The 27,215-nt window shown below is 59.8% G+C and overlaps 1 protein-coding gene across 2 annotated transcripts; it reads right to left on the bottom strand.

Moving 5' to 3' along the window:
• Positions 1 to 26,712, bottom strand: FLNC (filamin C). Of its 2 annotated transcripts, XM_066262253.1 has the most exons (48): positions 26,068 to 26,712; positions 21,547 to 21,795; positions 19,961 to 20,058; positions 19,658 to 19,808; positions 19,446 to 19,564; positions 19,170 to 19,247; positions 18,807 to 18,969; positions 18,496 to 18,696; positions 16,993 to 17,130; positions 16,494 to 16,620; positions 16,208 to 16,344; positions 15,799 to 15,992; positions 15,593 to 15,706; positions 14,834 to 14,977; positions 14,492 to 14,615; positions 14,170 to 14,330; positions 13,866 to 13,956; positions 13,600 to 13,769; positions 13,262 to 13,379; positions 12,909 to 13,171; positions 11,938 to 12,535; positions 11,105 to 11,278; positions 10,834 to 10,996; positions 10,419 to 10,579; positions 9,592 to 9,759; positions 9,389 to 9,512; positions 8,779 to 8,935; positions 8,515 to 8,704; positions 8,310 to 8,333; positions 7,947 to 8,194; positions 7,456 to 7,536; positions 7,046 to 7,145; positions 6,617 to 6,757; positions 6,255 to 6,383; positions 5,978 to 6,151; positions 5,255 to 5,416; positions 4,942 to 5,145; positions 4,333 to 4,485; positions 4,118 to 4,240; positions 3,597 to 3,839; positions 3,137 to 3,406; positions 2,900 to 3,037; positions 2,509 to 2,624; positions 1,704 to 1,836; positions 1,429 to 1,605; positions 1,012 to 1,230; positions 359 to 568; positions 1 to 236 (listed from the first exon to the last, which is right to left on the bottom strand). In XM_066262253.1, the coding sequence occupies exons 1-48, from the start codon at positions 26,420 to 26,422 to the stop codon at positions 49 to 51; spliced, it is 8,163 nt and encodes a 2,720-aa protein (XP_066118350.1). In that variant the 5' UTR covers positions 26,423 to 26,712; the 3' UTR covers positions 1 to 48. The 2 variants fall into 2 exon arrangements, with proteins under 2 accessions (XP_066118350.1, XP_066118351.1); XM_066262254.1 differs by lacking the exon at positions 7,456 to 7,536 and having other exon boundaries at positions 26,068 to 26,711.
• Between the last annotated feature and the right edge of the window lie 503 nt (positions 26,713 to 27,215).

The raw sequence follows: 27,215 nt of genomic DNA, 5'->3' as shown, positions 1-27,215 counted from the left end.
TGTTTGGCCAGAGGTGGGGGCTGAGGCTGGGGGAGGCACTTCTGGGATTCAAGGCACATTGACTTTGAAGGGGCTTCCGGGGACACTTTCATCGCCCCACTTGACGATGAGGATGTAGTCCCCTTTCTCCTTGACGGTGTAGGTGACGTTGTATACCCGGTTGCCCATGTGCTTCACATATACCTCCTCACAGGGGGTCTTGGGCCCATGCACGCCCACCATCATCATGTTGGTGCCTGGAGAGGGAAGCAGGGAGGGTGGGCTCACACCAGGGACCCTCACCCACAGCAGCCCCCACCCGCCCTGTTCCTGCCCCCGTGCCCACCCTAGGAGACCACCCATCTCCCCCTCAGCATGCCTGCTTTGCTGCAGTCCACGGTGAAGGAGTTCTTCTGGCCCACAAAGGCCTGGGACAGCCCGGGGCCCCGCGTGACCACCTTGCTGGCATCCGAGGAGAACTTGGGGATGGAACTGTAGCTGGAGCCCCGGCTGGAGGACGACTTGGTCACCGTTTCCACCAGAACGGTGGACGTTTCATGAAGGCTGTGGCCTCCAGACAGCCGGGGACCTAGGGGCAACATGGGATAGCCAAGAGGGGTCAGACCGGCACTGACAGCCCCATGCCTCGCCCGCTGGGCTTTGTCTGGGAAATCCAGTCAAAGTGTAAGAGTCTTGCTTTAAAAAAGAGCATGTGGCTTCCAAAAGGAAAGCTTGCTAAATATTTACTGAGCTCTACCTTTTTGGAAGCCAGGAGGACAGAAAGTTTAGCTAAAGTTTGGGGAGCCACCTCAGGGAAAAGATGAAACCCTGATGGGCAATAATGAAGAGGAAGGATTTGAGTTTTAAATATGATTCTACAGGACTCCACACGTAGAGTCTGGAGAATGGCGTGCTGTGTAAGGCCAGGCCCGTTTATTCCTGGGAGCCTGACTCTGACCCTGACGTGAATGGCCACTGGAGCCAGCCAGGGTGGGCTGGGCTGCAGGGACCTCTCCTACCCAGGGCACTCACCTGTCACTTTGGCCTTGAAGGGGCTGCCCACGATGTGCTGGGGACCGCCATACTTGATGGCGATGAGGTAGTTGCCAGGGGCCATGGGAGTGTAGGTGACCACGTGGCCCTCAGGACACTCCCGACAGTCCAGCTGCACCTTGGAGGGGCCGTCAATGGTGACAGACAAAGCCCCCGATCCCGCATTCAGCGTGTTGACGATGAACTCTGAGGACACGCCTAGGGGCCAGAGGTCACAAGGGTGTAGGCAGGAAGGGCTTGGGGCCCAGTGCTGAGGAGGCCCCGCCCCAGGCTCCCCTGAACACGCCTGTGTGGGGACTCAGGGCTCGTTCCCACTGCCTCTGCCTCTGGGAAGGGGCAGTATAACACTCGAGTCTGAGCACCCCAACATTCGCCTCCCCAGCCTCAGGCACTCACCTGTTGTGCCTCCCTCAAGCCCGGGACCATAGGCTGACACCAAGCCTGGGTCCCCTGCCTGGCTCTGCTCCCCAACACGGATCTTGAAGGGACTGCCAGGGATGTGTGCACCATTAAACTTGACATCAATGGAGTGGACGCCATTCTCGTGGGGGATGAAGCGGATGGTGTGCTTATCTGTGGGGCAGAGAATTAGTGGGTGAGACTTTGTCCTTCCCTTCTCCTTCCCAGAAGGTCCTAGCTTGGCAGGAGTGGTGAGGGCAGGGCCAGCTCACCACTGTCCAGCTCAGAGACGTAGCACTCCTCCACTGCCCCCGAGGGCGTGTGCACCCTGGCGTCGATCACACCCCGTGCGCCGTTCAGCTGCACTGCAAAGGAGGCTGGCTGGTTCACCTTGAGCCCCGTCTCCTGTGAAGACCACAGAGGAAGGTCAGACTCCTGGGAGGGTCTGGCGTGCTGCTCTCTGCAGCCTGACACTGCTCTCACGGCCCAGAGGCTCCCACCTCCTGTCCCAGCCTGGTCCCTGCTGCTGGCCCAGCTTGGGGGTGCTCAACAAAGCTGAGATGGAAGGTGGGAGCTGGGTCTCTGGCCTCAGCATGCACTTGCAAGGCACTGGGGTGACCCAACTGTGCCAGGCACAGCGAAGGATGAGAGGTGATATGCCCAGTCCCAACTCAGACACTGGAAAGTGGGCCTGGGGGCACAGAAGTCAGTGCTGTGTGGAGAACTGGGTGGCTCAGAGGAGGAACCAGTGTGGCGTAGATAGGCCTGGGGGCCTCCCTGGAGGAGGTGGGACAATGGGGAGATAAAGATGAGCCTGGGGGTGAGGCATGGAGCCCAGTTCTAGAGAGGGCTCTGAGGAGAGGCGCAAGGGCTCCTGAAGCCGAGAAGACTACCCACAGGGGCAGCTAGAAGGCGGCGTGGAGCCCCCTTGCTGTACCGACACTGGAATAGAGGGACTGTCTTGTCTGTCTGGCCCATTCAAGGTCAGTACTAAGCCCTTGGCCACATGGCCTGCCATCCTCGACTCCTGTCCGTGGCCTCTCAGGTGGCAGAGGAGCCCCACCCTGAGACACACACCTGGAGGCTGGTGACGGTAAGGCGTCGCGCGTCATCCGACAGGGAGGCCACAGGCACCACGAAGGGGCTGTCTGGGATATGCTCATCGTTGAACTTGATTGAGACCTCATAGTCACCTGGGGAGGCGAGGCAGGTCAGCATAGGCCCCAGAATTGGCAGCAGGGGGGAACCACACCCACCCCAACCTCCTCCCAGGATGCTCCTTGGGTCAGGGCTCAGCTTGGGGGACAAATAGGCATTCCCAGGGGTGTGAGGTGGAGGGAGGTGGGGCAAAGAGCAGGAGTGAAGAGGATGAGTCAGTTCTGTGGCCCCAACCAGTGTTTGCCTAAGTGGTGCGCAGAAACCCAATCTGAGAGGTCAGGCAGCCCCCACCCCCATCATGGACACCCACCTGGTTCCTGGACAACATAGGAGACCCCACAGGAGCCATCTTTGCGGTCCTCAAATGCAATCTCTGCCTTGCTGGGACCTTCCACAGCAATAGAAAGGCCCCCGGCGCCTGCCTCTCGGGTCCAGATGCTGAACTCGGCTGGAAAAAGGGAAGCAGGGCAGGGGGGCTGTTTAGCACCTTCACCCATCCTCCTGGCTGCCCCGCCCCCATCTCCCCTCCTGGCTACCAGCTCCTCACCTGGCACACCAGCGACACCTCGCTCTAGCCCAGTGCCTCCAGCTCGCACCTTATGGGCACCGCCTTCACCCAGTGGCCCCACGGTGAACTGAAAGGGGCTGCCGGGCACATGCTGGCCACGGTACTTGACAGTGACCGTATGAGGCCCCATCTCCTGGGGCACAAAGCGCACGCTGTATGCGCTGTCTTCCCCCTCCACGATCTCTGCGGCTTCTGTCTTCCCAGATGGGCTGGTCACCTGTGCAGTCATATCCTGAGAGCTGGCCTCACCTGCAGGGCGGTGGGGTTGTCAGGGTGAGGCTGGGGCCACTATTGGCCCTAGATCTGCCCTCCCTCCTCAGTTAAACCCCTTCCTCTACTCAGACCAGCTCTGGCTGGCTGCCTGGCTGCACCCCATCTCGTCAGGAAGAACAAAAGAGGCCCAGCCTCCCTGTGAGGACCCCCGCCCAGGCCTGCTCACCCTCCTGCTGCCTGGTGATGCTTCCAAAGGAGCCCAGGCGCTCCCGGCCCAGGAAGTCCCCGAAGACGGCAGGGAAGGGGTCTCCGCCGACCTGGGTGGACTCCTCCACCCGCACCTCACGCTTCGTCTCCCCGCCCCGCGTCTTGCTGATCTCCGTGCGCTCCGTGCGGGTGTACGTGTGGCTGCTGCGCGTGAAGGTGCGTGTCAGGCGCTCCTGGGCCGACACCATCTGGAACCAGTTCCCTGTGGGACACATGGTGGGGGGGGTGGAGGGAAATGAGCAAGCAGGACAGAGAGCCCTTGGGCAGACTCTAGGTCTGAAGGCCCTCCCCTCCACCCTGCCCCACCCTGCCCTGCCCAGGCTCTGTGGCTGACCTCATCTGGAATCTTTTAAAAAAATTTTAACTTATTGATTTTAGAGAAGAAGGGGGAGAGAGAGAAAGAGACAGGAACACTGATCTGTTCTATATATATCAACTTGGCAGCCTCTGTGCTTTCGGAGCTCCCGGCCGGCGCCTCACCTGGGATCTTGAGGTTGAGATCGCAGGTGCTGCCGATGGTGGCGATGGAAGGTGCCTGCCGGCGCCGGGTGATGCTTTCCTTCATGCGGCCCTCACCGGTGACCTTCACTGTGAAGGGGCTTCCTGTAGGGGGAGAGAGGACGGGCCAGGCGGTTCAGGCCACCTGCCTTTGGCCTTCTGGCCTCCCACTGCCCAGCTGCAGCCCAGGGCCTTACCGGGCACATGCTTGTCTGCAAACTTGATGTTGATGATGTAGGTGCCAGGTTCTGTGGGGCAGTAAGTGACTTTGCATGTGCCATCCTCCATGTCTTCACAGTTGATGTCCACCTTGCTGGGGCCTTCAATACTCAGCCCCAGGCCCCCATAACCTGGCAGGAAATGAGATACATCTTCCTTAGACCCTGCCACTCACTGCGACTCTGCTCTCCCATCCCAAACTGCAGGCTCCGTCTGTAATGGGTACTCAAGGTGTGTAGAAACCGCTAAGGAAAGATGGCCTGGTGGGAGGAGGGGGGAGCCAGGCTCTGGCCCAGAGGGCCAGGGATAGGCAATCTGGGAAATTCCTAAGGCCAGCCGCTCGGGTTCCAGTAAGCAACAGGGAGACAAACTCATGACAGCTAAGCTTTCTCTTAACTGTGAAGAACTGACATGAGGACATTCACTTTCTCCTAAGTAGGTCCCAGAACATGAATCCCAGCAGACTGGGCCAGGAAGTTTAGGCAGGAGGGTGTGGCCAAGGGGGCGCTGGGCAGGAGAGAAGGACAAGGGACAAGTCCTCACGAGAGGCGCTAGCTGAAATAAGGGGTCTCTAGGGCAAGAAGCACCTGCATTACGAGTGTCCACGATGAACTCTGCCACCTGGAAGGTGTGTCCCTCGGAGAGGCCCTTGCCCCAGACTCGCACCTTGCTAGCATCCCCGATCTCTGACGGCCCCACCAGGATCTTGAAGGGGCTGTTGGTGACGTGCTTGCCACTCTTGCGCACGCTCACCACGTGCTCCCCCACCTCCTTGGGGGTGAAGGAGATGCCTGTGGAGAGGTGGGAGTCAGACACAGAGCCTGGGCCTGGCAGAGTGACCCCTCCTGGCCCCTTCAGGCCTTCCCCCTCCCGCGGCCCCACCCAGGGCCATCTGCTCACCAATGTGCCGGTTGGGCAGGCGCTTCAGCAGGCAGGGCTCCTCGTTGCCCGAAGGAGCACGGATGCTGGCAGTCAGCAGGCTCAGGTCACTCTCGGTGATCTTCAGTGACACGTCGGTGGAGGTGCCCACATTTAGCTGTGACGTCCTCATGGAGTCATCACCTGGTGGTAGAGTTGGGGTATCAGGCGGCTGTGACTCCAGGCAGGCCCTGCCTTCGTGGGGCTTAGGAGACCTCCTGGCTGATCCCACTGACTAGACTGAGGATTCCACACATGCATGGAGATGCCCAAGCCTGGAAGAGCTCCGGCTCCATTTACACATTAGCTACCAAAGATTACGAATGGGTTAAATCCTTAATTTGTGCATTTTTATCCTGAGTCACATGTGGACCAGATGACACGTACCCTTTACCCTCTGTGTGACTCTGTTCAACTTGCTCAGCCTTTCTGGGCCGATTGGTTTCCTCAGCTATCAAAAGGAGTTATCAATACCCTAACCTCACAGTTACTTCAAAGACTAAATGAGATGATGTGTTTCAAAGCATGGGGGGGGGCTGTTTCTCACCTGCTGTGGAGAACAGACTTTCTTACATTTGTCCAAAATAACCTCTTGCACCTCAAAGAGCCCTACTCTAGGCCCCAGGGACTTGAACATTCTGGGCTTGCATGTCTGTTGTGTGCCAGGTGTGTGTCACAGGCTGTGTGTGCCCACAAGTCCCCCACCTGTGATCTTGGCTGTGAAGGGGCTCCCAGGGATGTGCTTGTCATCAAAGCGCACGATGATGCTGTAGTCTCCTGGGGCGGTGGGGAGGTAGGACACGGTGCAGGTGCCATCCTTGTTGTCCTTACAGGTGATCTCCGCCTTGGATGGGCCCTCCACGGCCAGGGACAGACCCCCTGCAGGTGGAGGTGGGGCTGAGATCAGAGGTCCTGCCCTCACCCCTGCCCCTGGCTGCCCCCTACCCCCTCGGCCCCAGCCCCCTGCCTGCCGCTCCCTCACCTTCCCCAGCATCCTTGGTGACGATGGTGAAGGTGGCTGGCTTGTTGACCATGCCGTGGCTCAGGCCTGGCCCATAGGCACTGACATGGCGGCTGTTGATGGCGTCCACATAGAACTGCAGGGGGCTCCCTGTGGTGGACAGAGAAGGGGGCTGGGTTAGCAGTGAGCAGGGGGACTGCCTGAGCCCTACATCTCTGCCATAGGGGCCTAACTGGTGCCGCTCTGCCTCCCACCAGCCTCCCCAGGACCTCCCGGGGTATCTGCACACAGTAAGCGCTCAATAAATATTGTTGAAAGGAGGCAAGCAAAAGGAAGTCGCTGTGGGTTGCTCTCGGCTCAGCCTGGCCAGGCTCCTGACTCACCGGGGATGTGGTTGCCATCATACTTGATCCCCATCTGGTGGAGGCCTTTCTCCGTGGGCGCGTATCTCACCGTGATGGTGCCATCCTTGTTGTCCGTGATGTTGGGCCGGGCTGTCTTCCCAGAGGGCATCCGCACCTCCCCTGCCAAGCAGACTCAGTTACGTAGGGGAGCTTGGCTTCCCCTACCACAACCCCTCCTGGCCCCGTGCCTGTGTGGCTCTGCTGGAGGTGGGCACAGCCTGGAGCAGTGGAGAGAACCCTGCACTGGGAGCCAGAGGGCTGAAATCTGAGTTTCAGCTCTACCCAACTTGCTACGTGACCTTGGGGGACTTACTTCCCCTCTCTGGGTCCCAGTTGTCATCTCTAAGACAAGGGGTTGGACACAGGTATCCTTTCCCTGAACCCTCATGCCTGGGGCCCAGGCTGTACCTGTGAGCTCCCCTTTCTGCATGGTGAAGGGGATGACCAGGTTGAAGGGCCTCAGCATGGACTCCATTGGCTCCACGGGCACCACTGGCTCCTCTGTGGCCTACGGCAGGTGAGAGGGAACAGTCATTGACTGAGGAAGATCTGTGGGGCTTGGCCGGAGCCGTGACTGAAGTCAGAGACAGCGAGGCAAGAACAAGACGGTTAACGGTGAAACCAGAGCAGCAGGCGAGGTGTGTCAGCTGCCAGAGAAGAGGTGTGTGCCCAGCTCAGGGAGCCCTCTGCCCACCCTGGCCCCGCCTGCTCCCCAAGATGGCCCCAGACCATGCCCAGCCCCGGCTGCTGAAGAACAGAAGGAAGAAATGAAGGCAGAGCAGGAGGGCAAGGGCTCGCCCAGGGGGAGGCAGCAGTACCCAGCGTGTGGGGTAGGGACTGCGCCGGTGCAGCTGTGGCACGTCAGAGGGCTCCTCCACATGGGCCATGGGGTCACACGCCTGGGAGGCAAGGCACAGAGAGCTCAGGATGTGGCAGGCCAGCACACCAGCGAGGGTGATCAGGCGCTGACTCAGGGAATGACCCCGGGGCCTGAAATCTCGGATGAATATCTAGGGTGCTTTACACTCTGGAGGACCCTGGGGACACTCATTCTGTAGGACCACCTTGGGACAGTGAGCCCAAGGGTCAGCTCCGGAAAGAGCTGACCAATGGCAGAGGGGCCCAAGGTGGGGCCGTGTTCACGCCCCGGGTTGGGAGGCTGCAGGAAAACCAAAGGTTTGACTCTGGAGCACTCTGGACCCAGCATCCTTCAGACATGGGGATGGGTTCTGGGTGTCCTTGCTGTCACCGAGAGGGCCCCGCCCACCTCCCCAGCACCGCCTGGCCCTGCTGCAGCCGTGGCACTCACCAGCACATGGAAGGGGCTGTTGGGGATGTGCTCGCCTCCAAAGCGGATGGTGATGACGTATTTGCCCGGCTCGGGCGCTGTGTAGTAGATATCGAAGGTGCCATCGTGGTTCTCAACCACGTCCACGTCGAGCTCTGCCCCATCCGGTGTGGACACTGTGCATGTCACCTTCCCCTTGCCGGCTGCCTTGGCATCCACCGTGATTACCGTCTCCTCCCCGATCTGAATGCGGGGGCCCAGGCAGGCACCTGCCACACAGAAGAGGGCTGTCAGGGGCCCATGGGGAATGTGCCCAGCACCCCCTTTGTTCCCAGCTGCCCCACCACCTCAGCCCACAGCAGGGAGAGAAAAGAGGGCACTCACCCAGGCCATGGCCTCCAATGGACACTGGAAAGAGAGAAGAAAGAGTGTGAGGCCGTGCAGAACTCTGGAGGGGTGGGGCGGGGACAAGGAAATGAGAGGGGTGGGCTCTTGGACCAACAGTCCTCAGAGCACTGGGCCAGGGACTTGGAAGAGCTGAGGGGTGCTGGATGGTGAGCAGGGACAGAGGAAGCGGGTGTGTGCTCACCTGTGACGAGGCACTTGCTGGCATCCCCTGTGGGGAGGGCATGGATGCGGAAGGGCGAGTAGGGGATCTCATCGCCACCGTACTTGATGGTAATGGTGTACCGGCCACTCATGTCCGGCAGGTAGGACACGGTGTACGTGCCATCCCCGTTGTCTCGGATGTTGGCCTTCTTGGGTTTACCCTCAGGATCCTGAGGGAGAAGCAGAGGTCAAGGCCCACCCGTGCCAGAGCCTGACCTGGGAGGTGGGCTAGGCGTGGACTCACCAGAATCTGGACAGTGAGCAAGCCCTCCCCAGCATCTCTCGCATCGATGGTGAACTCCACAGGCAGGCTGGCAGGGATGCCGGAGGCATTGAGCCCTGGGCCGCTGGCCCGCACCTTGCTGGCATCATGGGCTGGAAGCACCTTGATCTTGAAGGGGCTTGAGGGGCAGAAAGGATGGACTGTTGGCTGGGGGTTGGTGGAGGCATCTCATTTGGAGCCTGGAGTCCTCCCCACAGACATGAGTAGGAGGGATGACTTTCTGGGCTAGGGGGGAGGGACCAGTTCCCAGGAGCCAGATCACACCCTGAGTCTGGAGGGAGGGTCACTTGGGGATGCTGCTGACAGCCTGAGCACTTCTCCACCCAGGGAGGATGCTGCGGTCTGTTTAGAGGAGGGTGCAGAAGCCCCCCGCCTTTTCCCAAGGCACTAACTTTGTGGCTACACGGTGGGGAAGCCTAGGGCGGAGAAACCCCTGGGCTGTACGCCTCCAGGGCAGAGAATATGGGACGGAGCCCGGGAAGAGTGGGGAGGGGCTGGGACAAGTGGGGGCGGCGCTCCCAGGAGCTCCCCCGGGCTCAGCACAGCACAGGAGCCCGAAGCTGGTCCTCACCTGCGTGGAACCTCCTGGTCGGCATACTTGATGGCTACCGTGTAGGGCCCATCGGTGGCAGGGGTGTAGTGAACAGTGTGGGTGCCATCTCCATTGTCACGTACCTCCACAGGCTCAGCCACACCTGGGCAAGGCAAGGAGGGTCAGCAGAACCTCTGGCGCCCTCTCCCACCTCCCTTCACCCCGCCTTAGACATGCCATACCTGTGGGGCCCAGCACAGCCACCTGCAGCGGGGCTCGGCCAGCTTGGCTGCAGTCCACTGTGAAGGTCTGGGGTACCCGGGCCCTGACACCGGCCCCCAGCCCTGGTCCTGAGCACTTCACCTTCCCAGGGTCTACCACATCCTTCACTGGCACCCGGAATGGGCTCCCTGCAAGGAGAAAGCCATCAGCCCCTGCCCACCTGCCAGGAGGGCTCTCTTACACCGAGGAACCAGGACGAGGCCTTCCCTGCCGTATATGCCCCAGGAAGCCAGAGCAACATGTGCAAATGCTTAGGAACTTGCTAAGAAAATGTAAACAAGGATAAACAAACTAGGCTGCAGACTGAGGCTGGGCAAACCTGACTCACTTGGGCCACAGGAATGAAAGAAGGCCTTCCTTAAATAATAAAATGGTAAAAACGAAATATTTTTAAAAGATGATGCATTTTTGATAGGGTTACATTAGATAAAGAGGGAAATATGTCCCTCAGGGGAGCAGGGGTTCTTGGCTTTACAGAGAGAGCGAAAGGGCACGAGGCCATCCTCAGAGTCAGTGAGAGAGGCCCGGACTGTGTCTAGCACTCCAAAGAGCCAGGATGCCAGTGCTGGGCCTCTGGGGATGGACTGGAGGGTGGTCCATCAATAGTACCCAGCGCCCTGCCTCCTGGTAATGGCCTCAGCGTCCATGCCCGCTCACTCTGTGTGAGCTGGGCTCCTGGCCATCCTGCCCTAGGAATGAATTTGCACATCTGACGTCCTCCTAGTTTCCTGCCCAGTGGGCAGGCATCGTTCTGTCCTCCAGGAGCACCGCCCGCGTCTCTGCACACCTGGGATGGGCCGCCCGCCGAAGGTGATGTTGACATCGTAGTCTCCGGGGGTGAAGGGGACGTACTCCACTGTGCAGCTACCGTCCTTGTTGTCCTTGCAGGACATCTTGGCTTCTGAGGGCCCCTCGATGGCTAGGCCTAGGCCCCCGGTGCCAGCTCCCCTGCAGGATGACACCCCCATCAGCTCCGCTAGGACCAGTGAGTGGGCATGGAGGAGCAGGGTGAGTGGGGGTGGGGAAGAGAGCTGGCCGCTGGGGGCCCAGCGGATTTGGACATGGGGGGAGGTTTGCTCTTGGGTCACCCTTGATGGGGGGTGGGGATGCTGAGGCACCACAGAGGACAAAAGGGGCAGACAAGCGGCTGGGATCAGGGTGACCACCCTGTCAGGGTCAAAGTTAGGAAATGGGGCGGGTACCTGGTTTCCACGGTGAAGCGGTTGGCTTTGTTGACCAAGCCACCTTCCAAGCCTGGTCCAAAGGCCCGGACTCGGGTTGGGTCACAGCCCTCGGTCACGCCCACTCGGAAGGGGCTCTTGGGCACAGCTACGTCATCATACAGCACCTCCACCAAGTGCACACCTGGCAGAGGTCACACGGAGTGGGTCAGAGTGTGCAGGCCCCACCGCCCACTGCCCAGAGAATGCTGCGGTCAGGCCCCTGCCGTCCCCGCTCAGCCTGGCCCCTCACCCTCTTCGTAGGCCGTGTACTGCACGTGGTAGGTGCCATCGCCGTTGTCTGTCACGTAGGTGTCCGTCTTGGCACCCGAGGGGTTGAGCACTCGAGCCGTCACGTGGTTCCCGCCCGTGGCTGTTAGGGATCTTGCGTCCACAGTGAACTCAGTGGTCACCTCACGCAGGACACCTGGGTCCAGGAGAGGAGAGTTCAGTGTGGCCTGGGGGCAGCCTTCACACAGGCGCTAGCCCCCACCCCTCCCCAACTCCAAGGCTGCCCCTTCCCAGCCCATCAGCTACCCGCTGCCCCCAGGGGCTGCAGGCCCTGTCTCCACCGCCACCTCCAGCCCTTGCTAACACCATACTTGACGCTCTCCTCACTTCAGTCACGCCACCACGCACGGGCCCCCCAAGAACAGGTCTCGGTCTCACACCCCTCTGCATCCCCACCCTCAGGTTTAGCCCCTAGCAGGTAACATGTTCACTGAACAGTCTCCTGACTCTTGTCTTCTCCACCCCACAGTGTGCTTCTACACCCCTGAGCAGGGGCTGAGCTTTTGCACATCAAGGTCCCCTTAAGCTGATGAAAGTTGAGAGTCTCCCCAGAAAAATGCCCAAGGGCAGGTGCAACTTTGCCACAAGAGCAGAGGCCAAGCCCCATGCCCTGCTCTTCTCCTTGGCTCCTTCTCTGGGGTGTCTGAGCCTGAAGGACTCGGGGGCAGCCCAAAGCCCTCCCTTCACCCCATGTTGGCCCTTTAAGCCCTCAGCCCTGCTTCCCTCCCTCCCACTGACCCCCGGGCCCCCTGACTGGCCACTTAACCAGCTCTTGCCTCCTTCCGTCTCACTCACCATGTGGCTCCACGCCAGGCCCCGAGACCTTGATCCCACTGGTGTCAACTGCGGGCTGCACATGGACGCGGGTGGGGAATTTGGGTACCGGGTGCCCCCCATACTTGATGGTGATCGTGTAGGTGCCAGGGAAGGCGGGGCTGTAGGTGATGTGGTAGGTGCCATCGGCATTGTTGTGGATCAGCACTTCGGCCTTGACACCAGCGTCCGACAGGATCTCGATGGTCAGCTCCGCCTCGCCCGCCTCCGAGCAGTCCACGGTGAAGGTGGCGGCCTCGCCGGCCTTGCCGCGCTCCAGGCCTGGCCCGCTGGCCCGCACCTTGCTCGGGTCAAACACGGGCCGGATGGTGGCCTTGAAGGGCGAGCCGGGGATGTGGGCTTCGGCAAACAGGATGTTGATGGTGTACTCGCCCGGCTCCGTGGGCAGGTAGCTGACAGCACAGGAGCCATCACCATTGTCCTGGCATTCGATCTTGGCTTCGCAGGGGCCCTCCACGGTCAGCCCCAAGCCACCTGTGCCAGCCCCCTTGGTGTCGATGGAGAACGGCGCTGGGGTGCCCACCAGTCCGCCCTTGAGACCAGGGCCATAAGCACAAACCTAGGGAGAGGAGCAAGTAGGTGAGTTCCCTACACCTGGTCTCCTGTGCCTGGGCTTCATGGCTCCCACCCCGCTGAGTGCCTTCTACTGCAGCAGCCGCTACAAACTGTTCCAGGTGAGGAAACAGGCAGAGAGATTAAATCATTCATCCCAGTTACTGGATCTGGGATTCAAGCCCAGGTCTGATCCAAGGCCAGGCTCTTAATGACTTAGTTGTCTCAAAGGCAGGTCCTGGGGTGCGGGATGGCCTTGACGCTGGGTCCCTGGCTGTGCGCACTCCAGGACATAAGGCCATCTAGCCTCTGCCCTGTGATTCATCTGTCTTCCCTACAAGCCTCAAACTCCCAGCTTCAATCAGCCTGTATCTGCTCACCTTGGAGGGGTCAGGGGGCAGCACACCCTCCACAGCAAAGGGGCTGCCAGGCACCGGGTGGCCGTCATAGGTGATATCCACTTTGTAGGGCCCCTCCTCGGGGGGCATGTAGCGCACAGACTGGGCTTCAGCTCCGCCCCCGGGCTCCAGCTTGCAGGGGATGGGTCGTCGGGAGGGAGAGGTCATCCGCACATCCAGCTGGCCCTGACCACCAGCCCCTCGTGTGTTCACGGAGAAGGCCTGTTCTTGCCCGACAGCCACCTCTGCACAGAGGGCGAGGGACACCGTGAGCAGCCTCCAGCCTGTCCTCCCAGCACCCCTCACTCCCAGGGCATCTCTCTTGCCCTACTTACTGCTGTTCAGGCCTTGAACTTTGACTTTGCTGAGGTCCAGTGGGGGCGCCACATTCACCACAAAGGGGCTCTTGGGGACAGGGTCCCCGCCATAGGTCACCGTCACTGCCATGTTGCCCTATTGGGTATAACAAGGGGTCAGAACTGGGTGGCTTAGACAGAGCCTGGCAACATGCCCTTGGCTGATGTGAACTTGAGCTCAGAGATCCATGGCGAGAGAGGACGGGTGGAGAAGGGCCAAGATCCAGAACTGGCCCAAGTGGCCCAATGAGACGGGAGGAAGGGAACCCAGGAACCTGTCAGCGGGAGGGGAGGAGCACGGGGGAGGCGGGGCCCACCTGCTGGACTGCGGTGTACTTGACGGTATAGGAGTAGTCATGGTTGTCAATGATCTCAAAGTCCCGCACAGCCTCTCCCTTGGCGGCCCCGGCAAAGTGCACGTCCAGCTTGGCCTTGCCGGCTCCCTTGGTCAGCACCGTGAAGTGAGTGGGCTTCCCCACTTCCACACCTGGGGAGCCCATGCCAAGATGGTAGTGAGGGCCTGAGGGGCACGACACCTACCCCCACCCCAGCCAGCCTTGCCAGTCCCTGTGCAGACACCCACCGGTGCGGGTCAGCCCCGGGCCCTCAGCCTTGACCTTGCTGGCATCATGGGATGGATCCACCTTAATGTGGAAGGGGCTGGCAGGGATCTCCTGGACGAAGAAAAAGCTGGTCAATGTGGACAAAGGCAACTTAAAGAGCCCCCTTTTCTTCCTCTGAGGCACACTGCCCATACACAGGACGTGCTCATTCGTGGCTGTGGAATTGTCCTCCATCTCCCCCAATGACAGCATCTCAAGCTGCTAGCTCAGACTGGGGGTGGCATGCAGGCTGCTCATGACTGCCAAAAACTAAGGGTGGCGTACCTGGTTGGCAAATAGCACCATGATGGTGTAGCGGCCAGCCCCCGGGGGTGTGTACTTGACTGTGAAGGTGTCATTGTCGTTCTTGATGATGTCAAAGTCGATGTCAGCCTCTGCGGGGCCCACCACCCCGGGAGCGCACTTGATGCCAATGCTCACGTCGCCTGGGGGGAGGCAAGCACAAGGCCATGAGAGGGGGGCTCAAAAATCTCTCTTTCTATGGGACCTTATGGGTCCCACAGAGCTCCAGCCAGAGTCCAGCTCAGCCCCCCTGCCCGGACCCTGCCCGGGCCCCACCCGACTCCCACTCCCACTCCCAGCACACCTTGCCCGGCCTCGCTGCAGTCCACAGTGAAGTAGGTGGGCTCGTTGGCCTTGAGCCCTGTCTTCTCCACACCAGGGCCGTACACTTTGACCCGCTCGGGGTGACTGCCCTCTCCCACGTTTACCTGCGGGGAGGGGTCAGTGCTCAGCATGGTGTCCTTCCTCACGGCCCTTCCCTTTCCGCAGCACTACCCGCCCCAGCCTTAGCGGGACCATCTTAGCCTCTTCAAGGGGACCTTCAGGTGGGGAGTGGTGACAAGTGGCCAGGGACAGACATCTCTCTGGGGCTCCACCATCCCTCCGGGGCCCTGGGCGGTGGGTATGGCAGGCAAGGAGGACGTACCCGGAAGGGGCTCTTGGGAACGTTGACTCCTCCCCAGGAAATGATAATAGTGTGCTTAATGGGCTTGGTGGGTACATAAGAGCAGCGGAAGGTGCCATCGCCATTGGGGATGACCTTGATGTCAATGGGGCAGCCATTGGCGTCCTGTGGGCATCATCAAGAAAGGTTCTTAGAGGGCTCAGGCCTCCTCAAAGCACTGGCGCCCTCTGCTGGCTTCGAGCGGTTCCCCTTACCCATGGCTGACACACTCAAGGCCACACGAGCTTACTGCCACAGGCTCTGGAGGCCGTAGTGCACCCTGGGAGCCAGGAGACCAGGCTCTTAGCTATCTGTGTCGCCTGGTCTCCAGGCCTAGGTCTCTGAAATGTGTTGGCAGGAAAGAGGCTGGGCTAAATCAATGTTCTTAAAGTTGAATAATGTACCTTTAAAAGAAGAGTCATCCTCCTGGACCCAAGAATACATTCTTTAACCTCTAGGGGTCAATGCATATCAGTATGAGAAACTGACTTGGGAAACTAATGTCTTACTCTATCAAGTCATCTTCTAATTGAAAATTTTTGGTATAAAAATGTTTTATGATAAAGTATGCTTTTAAGATTATCAGTAAGAAAAAACAAAATTTTACAATTTTCATAGTTCTTATGGACCCGTAAAAATCAGTCTTGTGATGCCTGGAGGCCCCTGCCTCTCATCTACCTCCATCTTCCCAGGGTCCCTGCCCAGAGCACGGAGGGGCAGTGAGGTTGGGCAATGTCCCACCTGGGCATAGAACTTCAAGTCTCCTTTGCCAGCTGCGCGGGCATCAATGGTGAACTCTGCGGGCTTGTCCACGATGCAGCCAGTGGGCTCTAGGCCGGGTCCAAAGGCCTTCACCTGAGCAGGCGCAAGACAGGGGGTTGGGTTGGGGACTGAAGGAGGGCCCCACCGCCCCACCCTGGGCTGGTGTACAGAACGTGGGACCCAACCTTGTCCGGGAAGCAGTCAGGTGGGGCTGGCTGGATGTGGGCAATGAATGGCGAGTCTCGGATGTCCTCGTCATCACAGATGACATGCACAGCATACTCCCCAGGCTCCGTGGGCCAGTACCGCACATCACAGGAGCCGTCCCCCTTGTCGTCACACTCGATCTTGGCCTGTGAAGGTCCCTCGATGGAGAAGCCTGCATGTAAAATGGAGGGGATCAGAGGGCGCTAGAGGCAGCTGGGATACCCCGTCATTTCCCCCAACCCCCCCTCCCCAGTTGTCCCCATGTCCCATCTCTTTGTCTCATCCCATCACTCCCCAGCATTCCCGCCTCTGGTCCCCAGTCATTCCCAAGTCTCCCTCCATCACCCCACTCCCCAGAACTCCACCTGCTGCCATCCAGCCACTTACCCAGTGTCCCCACTTCTGTGCCAATGGCCTCCACCACAAAGTCAGCTGACTTGCCCACCTGGCCGGTTTCCAAACCAGGACCCCAGGCCCGTACCTTCTGCGCTCCTGCCTCTGGGCTCACCTGTACTTCAAAGGGGCTGGGTGGAGAGGGAACAGGTGTTACTGCTGAGAAGCACTCCACCCCCCTCAGCGACCCCTCCTTTGTTCCCTGACAGTCCCAGACAGCCAGCTCCCTCCTCCACCCTGTGAGGGCCCCCACAGGAAGGCAGGGCTGCATGGCACTTACCTGCGGGGGATGGCATAGCCGCCCCACGTGATGGTCACCACATACTTCCCAGGCAGCACAGGGTAGTACTCGCACTCGAACACACCGTCCCCGGCCTCCCGCACCTTCACGGGCTCCTCAGTGCCCTCTGGGGGAGGAGGGGAAAGGGAGTCAATGGTGCCTGAGTTCCAGTCCCTCAACCCCCTTGACGCACCCTTGGGAGCATCGCCACGCGGGCAGAGCTGCATTGTCGGGCAGGGACCACATGCCATCCCTGGCGTCATAGCCCAGAGTAGCAGCTACGGCAGCAAGGACTATTCCCAGCTGGCACACTGGGAAGCTGAGGCACAGAGATGATATGTTTAAGGTCTCACAGTGTCTCTTGTCGGGGTCTCTCTGGAATCATCCCGGTGGGCACGGTGTTCATTGTCAAGGCTCTCAGAGAGTCAGAACCAGTGGCTGCGTTCCTGCGTGCGCCCCAATCCCCCCACGCCCCCCGGCCCTGGGCCCTGGCACTCACTTGGCCCCTTCACGGTGACTTTGAGCTCTCCGCTGCCAGCGCCCTTGGTGAACACCTTGAAGTCGGCCACCTCTTTCACACGCACACCCTTGGGCTGCAGACCCCGCCCAGAGGCACGGCAGGCATTGGGGTTACAGGCTGGGGAGAGGAGGAGAAGGGAGGTTGGGATGCCGAGGGGGCCTGGACAGAGTCTCAGCCCCTCACCACTCATCCCCCCCACAGTCCTCCTGACCCCTTCACAAGTCCACTGCCTCCTGCAAGCCTTCCCCGAGCTCCCTGGTGCCCCCACGCCGTTGGGGCTGCTGGGAGGCCCCCGCACAGTTGGAGCATGCTGGGCAAGGAGTGGTCGCAGGCCCCTGTCGGGCCCATTACAAGAAGGGTTTCTTGTAATGGGCCCGACAGGGGCCTGCGACCGCTTCCCCCTCTATCTTTCCTCTGGGTTCTCAGAGTCAGTGCTTCTTGGGACAAAGGCATGGCAGAGCCTGGGCAGAGAGCATGGTGAAGAGAAAGAGGGAAGGGTCCTTCACCTACCCCTAGAACACCCACCTAGAGCCACCTGAGCGGCTTCAGAAACTGAGTCGTGCCACAAAACCCTCCGCAACACCGGGCAACGAGAGATACTGTGGCCACAGGCCATGCATGGAGGTGAGCCTGCCACAGAACCCTGCAGTGGCAATAAACCAGCCCTCGCTGCTGACCACGGCAGCTGAAGGACGGTGGTCGCAGCCTGCCTCGGAACACTAAACTGCCACGGAACCCCGAGTGCCACAAAACGGTCAATGACATGTGATCCAGGCCCTCGGTGGAATACAGGCAATAGCATGGGACCTGGGGCCCTGCACAGAGCACAGGCAATAACACAGAACCTATGATAAGACAGGTCTTAGCCTAGAAATCATCAGGCAAGTGGCAAGAACACTGGGTCTGCCACAGAACACCGCAGTAGTGTGGAACCTGGGGTATGCCACAGAAGGGGGTGATTCCATACTGCCTGGGCCATGCCACATAGCATGGGTGAAGCCAGTCAGCTGTGGCCATGCTTGGCCCACCTCTGCTATAGTACTAATGTAGCGCCACTCTCTGGGCCTGGAAGACGATGGGCACAGAGTGGGTGAGGGGCAGCCAGGGCTCTGAGGGGCAGGGAGAGAACCAAGTGGAGGAGTCGCCACCTGAGCACCTGGCACACAATGCTCAACATACACCCTTACCATGTAGCCCTCTTGCTTCCCCTCTATCTTTCCAAGGTGGCACCTGTCTGGTACCTTTTGCTATGGTCTCCTGATCCTCCTTGGGGACAGGGACTGGAAAGATGACGAGGATGAGATCTCTCCAGATCCCCAGCCCTGGCCATTCCCTCTGCCTTTCTGAAGCCTTCAGCTGGCTCCCCACCCACCCCTGAATTTAGTGCTTCGTTTCCCGTAAGTCCTCAGGTTGGGAGTTTGGTAGCAATTCTGTGTTCCGGCCTCAGTGAAGGTGATTGTGGGTGAGGATGGGGGCCTTTACCTTCTGCCACGTGGACAGGGAAAGGGCTGCGGGTGATGGGGGCGCCAGCGAAGGCCACGTGCACCGTGTGGGGCCCCTCCATCACGGGCCGGTACGTGCAGCGGAACGTGCTGTCGCCTTTGTCCTCCAGGGCCACTTCCACGGTGTCTTGCCGGCCCTGCGGGTCCACGATCACCACAGCAACATCGCCAGTGCCAGCCCCTGCCACGGACCACAGCTGTCAGCCCCCATGCTGGACACACAGCTGCTAGAGGCTCCCTCGGCCTGAGACTACCCACAACCACCCCACAACCAGTCACGGGCATCCTTACCCGCAGTGTAGATGTCAAAGTAGGTGGGTTTGTTGGCTACGTTGCCCACAGGCTCCAGGCCAGGGCCACGGGCCGACACCTTGTTGGCATCCCCCAGGGCCATGCCCACATTCACCTCGAAGGGGCTGTGTTCGATATTCTGGCCAGCAAAGAGCACGGTCACCTAGGGGCCAGGGGTCAAAGGTTAGCTTCTAGGAGAGAACAGTTCTGAAGAGCAGGTAAAAGGAAAGAGCAGACCCAAGGAGGCTGGGAGGTGGGCGCTGGTTCCCTGGGGTGGGCTGTGAGCTGAGAGAGGGTCCACTCAGCCCGAGCCCAGGATGTGAATGAGGCATGGAGCACAAGGAAGGGCCTGTGGGCAGATACCTTGTGCAACCCAGCGACCTTGGGTATGTAGGAGACAGCGTAGGTGCGGTCCTTGTCATTGTTGGGAACCACTTTGGCCTGCAGGGAAGGGAACAGATTGAAAGTCACAGTGGCTGTAGCCCCTGCTGACCCCAGAGTGCTTGGTGGCCCCCCTGGTGAAGCTCCCTCCCCCTTCAGCACAGCGGGTGGCTCTGGCAGCCAGCTCAGGGCTATTCCTGTTGTTGGCCTGTGGCCTCTGGTTGCAATGTCACACTTATCCCCAGCGGCTCTCCATACCTCCTCAGTGTGGCCCTCGGGATCCTCAATGTAGACCAGCACCTCGCCCAGGCCGGCATCCACCGTCTGCACCGTGAAGTGGGCAGGCTGCAGCACTGTGTTGCCCTGGGGCTCGATGCCTGATGGCCAAGGCAGAGGCAGGTTACTTAGGGAGAGCCATCCCAGCAGGGACCCCACCGACCAGGGAGGGCTGCTGCGGGCTCAGCACATACCAGGCCCGTAGGCAATGGCCTTCTTGGGGTTCAGCTGCTTGGAGCGAACAGGGGCACCAGGTTTGAGCTTGGCCTTGGGGAACTGGGACAGGTAGGTCATGACAGAATGCTCATCCACGTTGGGGTCCACAATCTCCTCTGGGGCAATCACCTGCCACAGGAAGGAATGGAATTACAGGCTGCACTCCTGCCCTGGCAACCTGGTTCTCACCCATGGCCTGACCAGGTATCCGTACGTACCCAGCTGCTACCCTCGGCTCTCCTGTCCCTGTCCTCCCCCCCCCACCCGAAGTGCCAGTGTACCTGGGGCACCCCGAGCCAGTCGTCCGCCTGCTGCATGGCCTCCCGCGCGTTCTCCACAGGCTGGTTGGGGTCCCAGGCCGCCCAGTCAGGACAGAGGCCTGCAGAGGGGGTCGGGGGAGACGATTAGGGGAAGCAGTCAGCCAAAGACACAGCATATGCTCACCCAAAACTCTCATGGTCTGTAGGTCCACGTCCCCTCCCACCAGCCAGGTTCCTGCTGACCCCCGAAGTTACGGCCCATCTGCTGGGATGCCCATTGCGGTTTAGGGGCAGGCAGTCCTTCCTTGCACCAACAATGAGGCCTTTCTGTCCCGGCTGACGCAGCCTGGCACCAGCCCTGCCAGCCAGCCTCCTGCCTGCCCATGCTACAGTGCAGAGCCTGAGCACCAAACCCCTCCGAGGGCACCTCTCCCGGGGCCCTCCACCTCATTCTGCCTCCGGGGTGGACAGAGGAGGTCAGAGTCTCTGCCCCACATATGCCTCTGACCCATCCCCTAGAAGGCCTCCTCATAGCTGCCACGAAGTCCTATGTCTCCAAGCACTTTCCATATCAGCTTTAGGGCAGAAGACTCCCTCTCCTTCTTAACTACCCACTTGGGGAAACTGAGGCACTGAAGAGCTTGTTGGGAGAGGATGAGTTCTCTATGGTCAACCAGAACCCAGCTCTCCTAACCAAAGGAATGCTAAGGCAGCCCAGATCACTCCTGCAAAGGGGTGCAGGGGTTAGGGGGTGCTTGGTCTTGGCTAGACCTGAAGGAGGGAGGTGATGCTCGCTGGTGGGAGGGGCCAGCTTCAAGGCTGTAATCCGTGACTGGCCGGAACAGTTGAGCTCACTGCTGGCAGCCACACCAGCTGTGGGCAACAGCTCAGCAGCTGGGAATGCTTCCCAGGCTGCCGGTGCCCCCGCCTCCCACCCCTGCTCCCCAGCTGACCCCAAGCTGGAGAAGGATTCTCCCGAGGGACCATGGCTTCCCTGGAGAGAAGAAGACCTATCTTCTCAGGAGGTGAAGGTCAGAAAGGGAGCTTCACATAGGGCAGGGTTCCAGCCCTGGGGCCTCAGTCTCCTCATGGGCCCCCCCCCCGAGCTGGGTCACCTGCCACTGGGCAGTGTCTGTCACACCAGCCTCGGCCCCTTCTCAAAGCTCTCCCAGGGTCTCACAAAGAAGAGCCTTCCCCAGGTCTAACACCTGGGTTTCTTGCTACAAGTCCCAACACATTTCCGTTCTCTCAGTTTCGTAGAAATGGTGCCTACATGGCACAGTAAAAAAGTTCATCGAGCAGGGAGTCGAGGCCCTGAGCTCTAGATCAGTTCTGCCACAGACAAGCTGTGTGATCCTGGACAAGACACTGGCCCTCTCTGGACTTCAGTGTCCCTATCTGTACAATGAGGGGAGTCTGGCACAGCCATCAGGAAGGGCCTGACTCAAGCAGTGAGTCTCAGCTGGAGAAGAGGGCAAGCCCCCCACGTGGCACCGACCCCCCTGCCCTGAGATACGCATTCTGACCACCACAAGCCTCAGTCCACCAGCTCGCGCCAGCTCTCCCTCCAGGCTGAGGGGTCCACATGGGCCAGCTGGCCCACTCACCAGGAGCACAGTTGTCCACCAGGGCGCCCAGAGCTTTGCCGTCCTGCCAGTCACGGTTGAAGTTGGTGATGGGCAGCTGGGGCACCTTGTTCTGGATCCAGCCAAGCAGACGCTGTTTGGGCGTCTGCTTTCGGGCATCCTCATCATCCTCGTCTTCCCACATGGGCATGGAGATGGAGTAGTGCAGGATCAGCGTCCAGATCAGGCCCAGGATCAGCTTCAGGTTCCCGTCCACGATGGCTTTGCTGTCTGCAGAGTGAGGGGACAAGTTGGGCTCAGGTGGGCCCACCCTCCACTGCCTAGACACCTCTGTCCCAGGTGGGCCCACCCTCCACTGCCTAGACACCTCTGTCCCAGGTGGGCCCACCCTCCACTGCCTAGACACCTCTGTCCCATAGCCCCACCCCCCCCACCCACCCCCACCCCCGCCTACTTCTGGAACCTACTCCCTTTTCTGCCTACCCAATTCTCACCATCCTTCAAGTCCGGGCCAGAAGCCAACTCCCTTATCCTTTATTGTCCCTCCCTTTTCCCTTCAGAGAGAAGCACTTCCCAATGTGTCTCCACAGCAGGTAGTGTCACCTCCATCATAGGACTTGAGGGCGTCTCCTGTCAGGCTATAGACATCCATGCAATGATCTGGTGTGTAAGACTTTTGTGGGTAGACATGGTTTTGTTTCATTTTTTTTAAAAAGTTTTTGAGGTATGCTTGATATACCTTAAATTGCACATATTAAAGAGTATAACTGGATAAGCCCTAATATATATATATATATATATATATATATAAAGCCATCACCATAAGATAATAAACACCCTCACCTCAAAGGTTCCTTTGGGATCCTTTCGCACATACTCCTTGTAATTCTGCTTCCTGCCCTTCCTTGTTCCCCCTTCCCAGGCTGCTCTGGGTCACTATAGATCAGTTTTCATTTTCTAAGTTTTATATACATGGAATGATACAGTATGCACTCTTTTCTGTCTGGCTCCTTTCACTCTGGACATTGCACTTTGTCTCTCTATCCTCAGAGCCTAGGACTGAGTAGGGTCTCAATAAATGCGGGCTGAATGAACGAATATTTTAAAAACTGAAGTTGGAGAGTAGGACCAACCTAGTTCCAACCAGATTGTGCTCTGAAGGCCATAAAAGGCTTTTGGAACGAAATTCTGGGAGGAGGGAAGAGGTACAGTGCATGCTCTGTTACATCTCGAAACCATGTTCTCAGATGCTGGGGTTTCACAAGAGCCAAGGGAAATGTCACCTATGTGAGCGCAAACCTCAGAGGTTGAGACTCTCCACCCATTCCCTCTTTTGAGGAATAAGATGGACCAGAACTGGCTCCCCCAAATTTGAGGGGGCTGGTTCCCCTTTAACAGCCAGAAGGAAACATCCAGGAGTAGGGGGTGGCCTAGAGTATAGACCTTTGGAAACCAACTTATTTGTAAAATATGATACAGGCCTGAAAGATTTCAGCTTCCCAGAGCACTGCTTTTAGGAGACTGGGAGGGGGAGGAAGACTCAGCCTTGTTTACTGGTGTCGCCTGAGAGATAGGAAAGGGTGGGGCTGGAAGCACCTCTTGTAAACCTTTCCCTGCCCTTCTCTAGATCTTGGGGGACAGTTTCAAGAGAGGAGAGCCTGGGAATCCCAGCAAACCCACCCACTCCCACCTGCCCTGCAGTGGGAGAATCAGCCTCTCTGAACGTCTGGCTGGCGAGGTCCGTGGCCCCCTAGGCTCCCCCACCCTTTCACTGATTCATCCTTCCTTCCCCAGCAGCTCCAGCCCGCCCCTCTCCCTCTGGCTCCACTGCAGCACAATGGTTTGGCAGCTTCCAGATTCCATGACACACTCACTCCCGGCCTCCCGGTGCTTCAGCGCATTCCCTCGCCAGCACACGGGCCCCCAGCACTTCCACAGGCTTGACACCCAGTGCCCCACAGCCTCTCACTGCCCTGACAGCCTCCCAGGCTGGTGCTTACAGAAGCGCTTCTCCCAACTGGAGCCAGAACCCTGGGAGGGAGGCCCGGAGTCTGCTGGGACAGCGGGTGGGGTGTGTTGGGAGAGGTCATTCATATTTGCTGCAGGAAGAGGTTTCTCCCCAGCAACTGGCGGTGGGCCAGACAGCAAGTGGTCCACTGTGCCTTGAGGCAGGAGAGGGGTAGGTCTAGGGTCCTACTCGAGGAGCAATGACCTTCCTCTTCCTCTGCTCCTCAGAGGCCTGGCAGGGGAGGGAAGCTCAGCTCAAACCAGCTCCCTCCCTTGCACCCCACCGAGCCACCACTTCTACGCCTGCCTAAGGATACCCCCAAAGGGGTGGGAGGAGCCCAACACCCAGTCCCTTAGGCCGCCCCTGGCCCCAAATGGAGAAGGAGGAGAGAGGGCCTGGCGAAGGAGGTGCTGGGACAGCTGCTGTCCCCTCCAGCCCCTCCCTTGGCTGTTGGCTCAAGGAGAAGGAATAGCAACTGGGGAACAGCTGCGGGACAGAGCGGCCTCCTAGGTCTCTTTGTTCGGAGGGGCTAAGGGGTGGTGGGGGCTGGGATGGGGAGAAAAGGGGGAGTGCGGTAAGAAGGGCACGCAGCGCCTTCAACCCAGGCTGAAAACCCCTCCTTCGGGGGGGTTCCTCAACTCCTACCCGCTCCGAGAAAAGGAAGTGGGGAGTCTTTTTCACACTCCTCCCAGATACCCAGCTGCTGCTCAGTTTCAGTCTTGAGACATTGCCCAGAGGAGACCCCCCAGGACGGCCTCTTCCCACCACTAGCAGCACAGAAGGAACGAAAGGAAGCAGGATGCTGCCCCTCGTGGGGAATCCCTTTACATCTCAGGTTCGGGCAGCCCCTGCTGCCTGTGCCCCCTCCCCTCTACCCTCAGCCTCAGGCCCAGCAGCTGAATTGCTGACAGCTTATCTCATCAGTGCGAGTGAGCCACTTGGCCCGAACGGGGAACGGTTCCCTTCTTCTCAGCAGGAACCCAGGCACTTCCCTCCCGCCCCCAAACCAGCTTTTGCTTCTTCCCCCCCTCTACTCTGAGCCGGCCCCTCCGCAGTTGAGCCAAGGGGCTGGAGCCAGGCACCGCCATGGGGGAGGGGAGAGGTGCGCTCAGGAAGGATGAGGCCTGGAGCGGGGCTGGCTGCCCCGCAGCAGGAGAGGAGGGGAAGGCTGTGCAGTTTCCTATACAGTCGTGTGAGGCTCCAGGCTCTGCCCTAGAGACCCTAGCTGGGACAGCTTGTCTGTCAAGTCCCAGTGTGCAAGGACGAGGGTCCCAGGGCTGACTCCTCCCTGACCTGACCCCCACCCCCAACACACGCACATTCTCACTTTACCCTCAGCCCCACAACACACACCGGGCCCCTCCCCCCCTCCCTGTCCTCAGGCTTGTCCTTCTGGAAAGCTCAGAGACATCTGCTGTGTCACGGAGGCAGGGCTATTTCCAGGCCAGAGCGGGTGGGTTGGGGGGGCAGTGTTGGGGCAGGAGGGTAAGGCCTAGAGAAGGGACTGGACAGGGCAAAGGGCCCCGGGTTGACCTCAGCAGCTAATTCAGGAGGCCTAGAGATGCCCTGAGGGAGAGTGCGGGCAGACAGACATTCAATTATCTGTGTCTTCTCTGGGACAGCCTGGCAGGGGAGGCACCTGACCCCAAGGGAAACTCCTCTCCCCTGTCCCTGGGTTACAAACCCCAAGGGACACTTTCCTGTAAATCACAGCAGGACTCAAGAGCTCAGGGCAGGACAGGGGATCTTCCCCAGGCCCCAGCATGCAGGGAAGCGTGCAGGGCTGGGAGGAGAAGGGCAACCTTTGACCACTCAGGGTCCAATCTTGGCCTCTGGGCTCCAAAGCCTAGAGTGTCTCCCCACCCCCATCCAGCGCAGACACACCTTCCAAATCTGGTTACACTCAATGACTTCCTCCCTTCTACAGGCCTTCCCCTCCCACCCCTTGGAGCAGACCGTTAGCTGCAGCCAATCCCATCTTAAGGGGTGGGCTGGGGACGGGGCCCGGGCGGGAATGGGCCTGCGGAGCCCTCTCCCCAGAAGGCTGAACCGGAGGACAAGCGGGGGTTAAGGCTCCCGCGCTCGCTCAGTGCCTTTTTAGGTTTCTGAGGCTGGGCCCTGCCTGTCCCAGCCAGGGGCCTGAACCTGAACCCAGCTGCTGAGCACATGTGGGCCGCCGACTCTCGCTCTGCCCAGAGCCCCAAGACCCGCAGAGGTTGGGACCGGCCTTCAGCCCGCTCCCCCCTGTGGAGCTGCTGGGAGGCTGGGAAGCTGCTGCTTTGTTTAGGGGGAGACGGCCCCAGTAATCAGCGATGGGTACCGGCCCTGTTTTCTCAAGTATGTCTGGGGACGATGAGTAGAGGGGGGTCCCCGCGAGCATCGACCCCCACATGCTGCTCTCCGCAGTGCCCGAGTAGTTGGCGTCAGTGGCAGGAGATCCGGGGTCCCCTCCCGGCCCCCTGCGCCCCCTGGCACCTGTGTCCCCTGTCCCCACGGGCCAGCCCGTCCTCGGGGCACTCCCCGCCCACACTGACCGATGGACACGAGCTTGATGTGCTCGCGCTCGAGGAACTCGAGGGCCACGGACACGTTCTCCAGCTTCATCTGGCGGAAGTTGGGGCGCGGGTGGAACTTGCGGTACATGCGCTTCTGGCTGAGCACCTCGAGCAGCGCGATGAGGCGCAGCCCGTCGCTGAGGTCGCGCTGCAGGTCGGTCAGGCGCTTGCCCACGCACTTGAGGTGCTCGTTGCACCAGCGAGTGAACGTGTTCTGCTGGATCTTCTTCCACGGCGCGTCCTCCGCCAGGTCCTTCTCCGTGGACGGCATGTCGTCCGCCTCGTCGCCCAGGCCGAGACCCGCGGCCTCGGAGTAGCCGCTGTTGTTCATCATGCTGGCGGGGCTGGGCCGAGCTGGGCTGGGGCGCTGCTGGGGCGACGCGGGGCTCGCAGGTCGGCGCTGCGCGGCTCTCAACTTCTCTCGCGCCCCTGGCTGCGGACTCGGCGGGACTCTCTCCTTGGCCGCGCTCTCTTGCTGTCTCGCTCTCTCTCGCTCGCTCTCTCTCTCCCTCCAGGGGCGGAGCGGTGCTCGGGAAGTGCCGGCTGGGCCGGGGCGGGGGGTTTAAGAAGCCCCTGGGCCGCTCTCCCCCCGCCGCACTCGCGGCCCCCGGGTCCACGTCAGAGCGCCGGCCTCCCAGGAATGCCGCCTGCCACGGGTGGGGGCCGCTCGGAGCTCCACCGCCCCGCCTCCCTCCTCCCCTCCCCCACGGGCCCCAGCGGCCCAAGCGGGCGCTCCCACCCCCTGCCCAGAGGGGCTGGTCCCCCGAGCGCTGCACTAGAGAGATAGAGAGGAAAGCTTGAATGTGGGCACAGGGCATCCAACACCCCAAAACTCACATTGCCAGTCAGAGATAAAATATGCCCTGTTGGTCAAATAAGTTTGTAAATATAATGTATATGTTTGCTCGCTTATAGTTTGCATTGGGTGTGGGAGACAGGCTGTAAGCTGGCAAAACCCTTATAGCCTTAGTCGTAAAACTAAGCCTTTCTCACCCTTTTAATACTAAGATCTTTTTAACATCCTTCTAATACTAAGATCTTCTCAAAACTAAACTTTTCCCCACACCCTTGACTGTTGCATGATGTGAGGTGGTGCACTCTTATGAGGAATCCCATTTATGCCTCAG

Source organism: Saccopteryx bilineata, chromosome 2, assembly GCF_036850765.1.
Source record: "Saccopteryx bilineata isolate mSacBil1 chromosome 2, mSacBil1_pri_phased_curated, whole genome shotgun sequence".
Classification (NCBI taxonomy): domain Eukaryota; kingdom Metazoa; phylum Chordata; class Mammalia; order Chiroptera; family Emballonuridae; genus Saccopteryx; species Saccopteryx bilineata.
This window is presented reverse-complemented; position numbering and strand designations above follow the sequence as displayed.

Bases quoted from the DNA above. Each gene is read 5' to 3' on its own strand.
- FLNC (XM_066262253.1), bottom strand. From the start codon at position 26,422: ATGATGAACAACAGCGGCTACTCCGAGGCCGCGGGTCTCGGCCTGGGC. The intron at 9,760-10,418 runs GTGTGCAGAGAC...TTCTCCTTGCAG, and splicing joins CGGCGGGCGGCCCATCCCAG to GGAGCCCATTCCGGGTGCCA. The intron at 6,758-7,045 runs GTACAGCCTGGG...TCTGCTTGGCAG, and splicing joins GCAGAAAGGGGAGCTCACAG to GGGAGGTGCGGATGCCCTCT.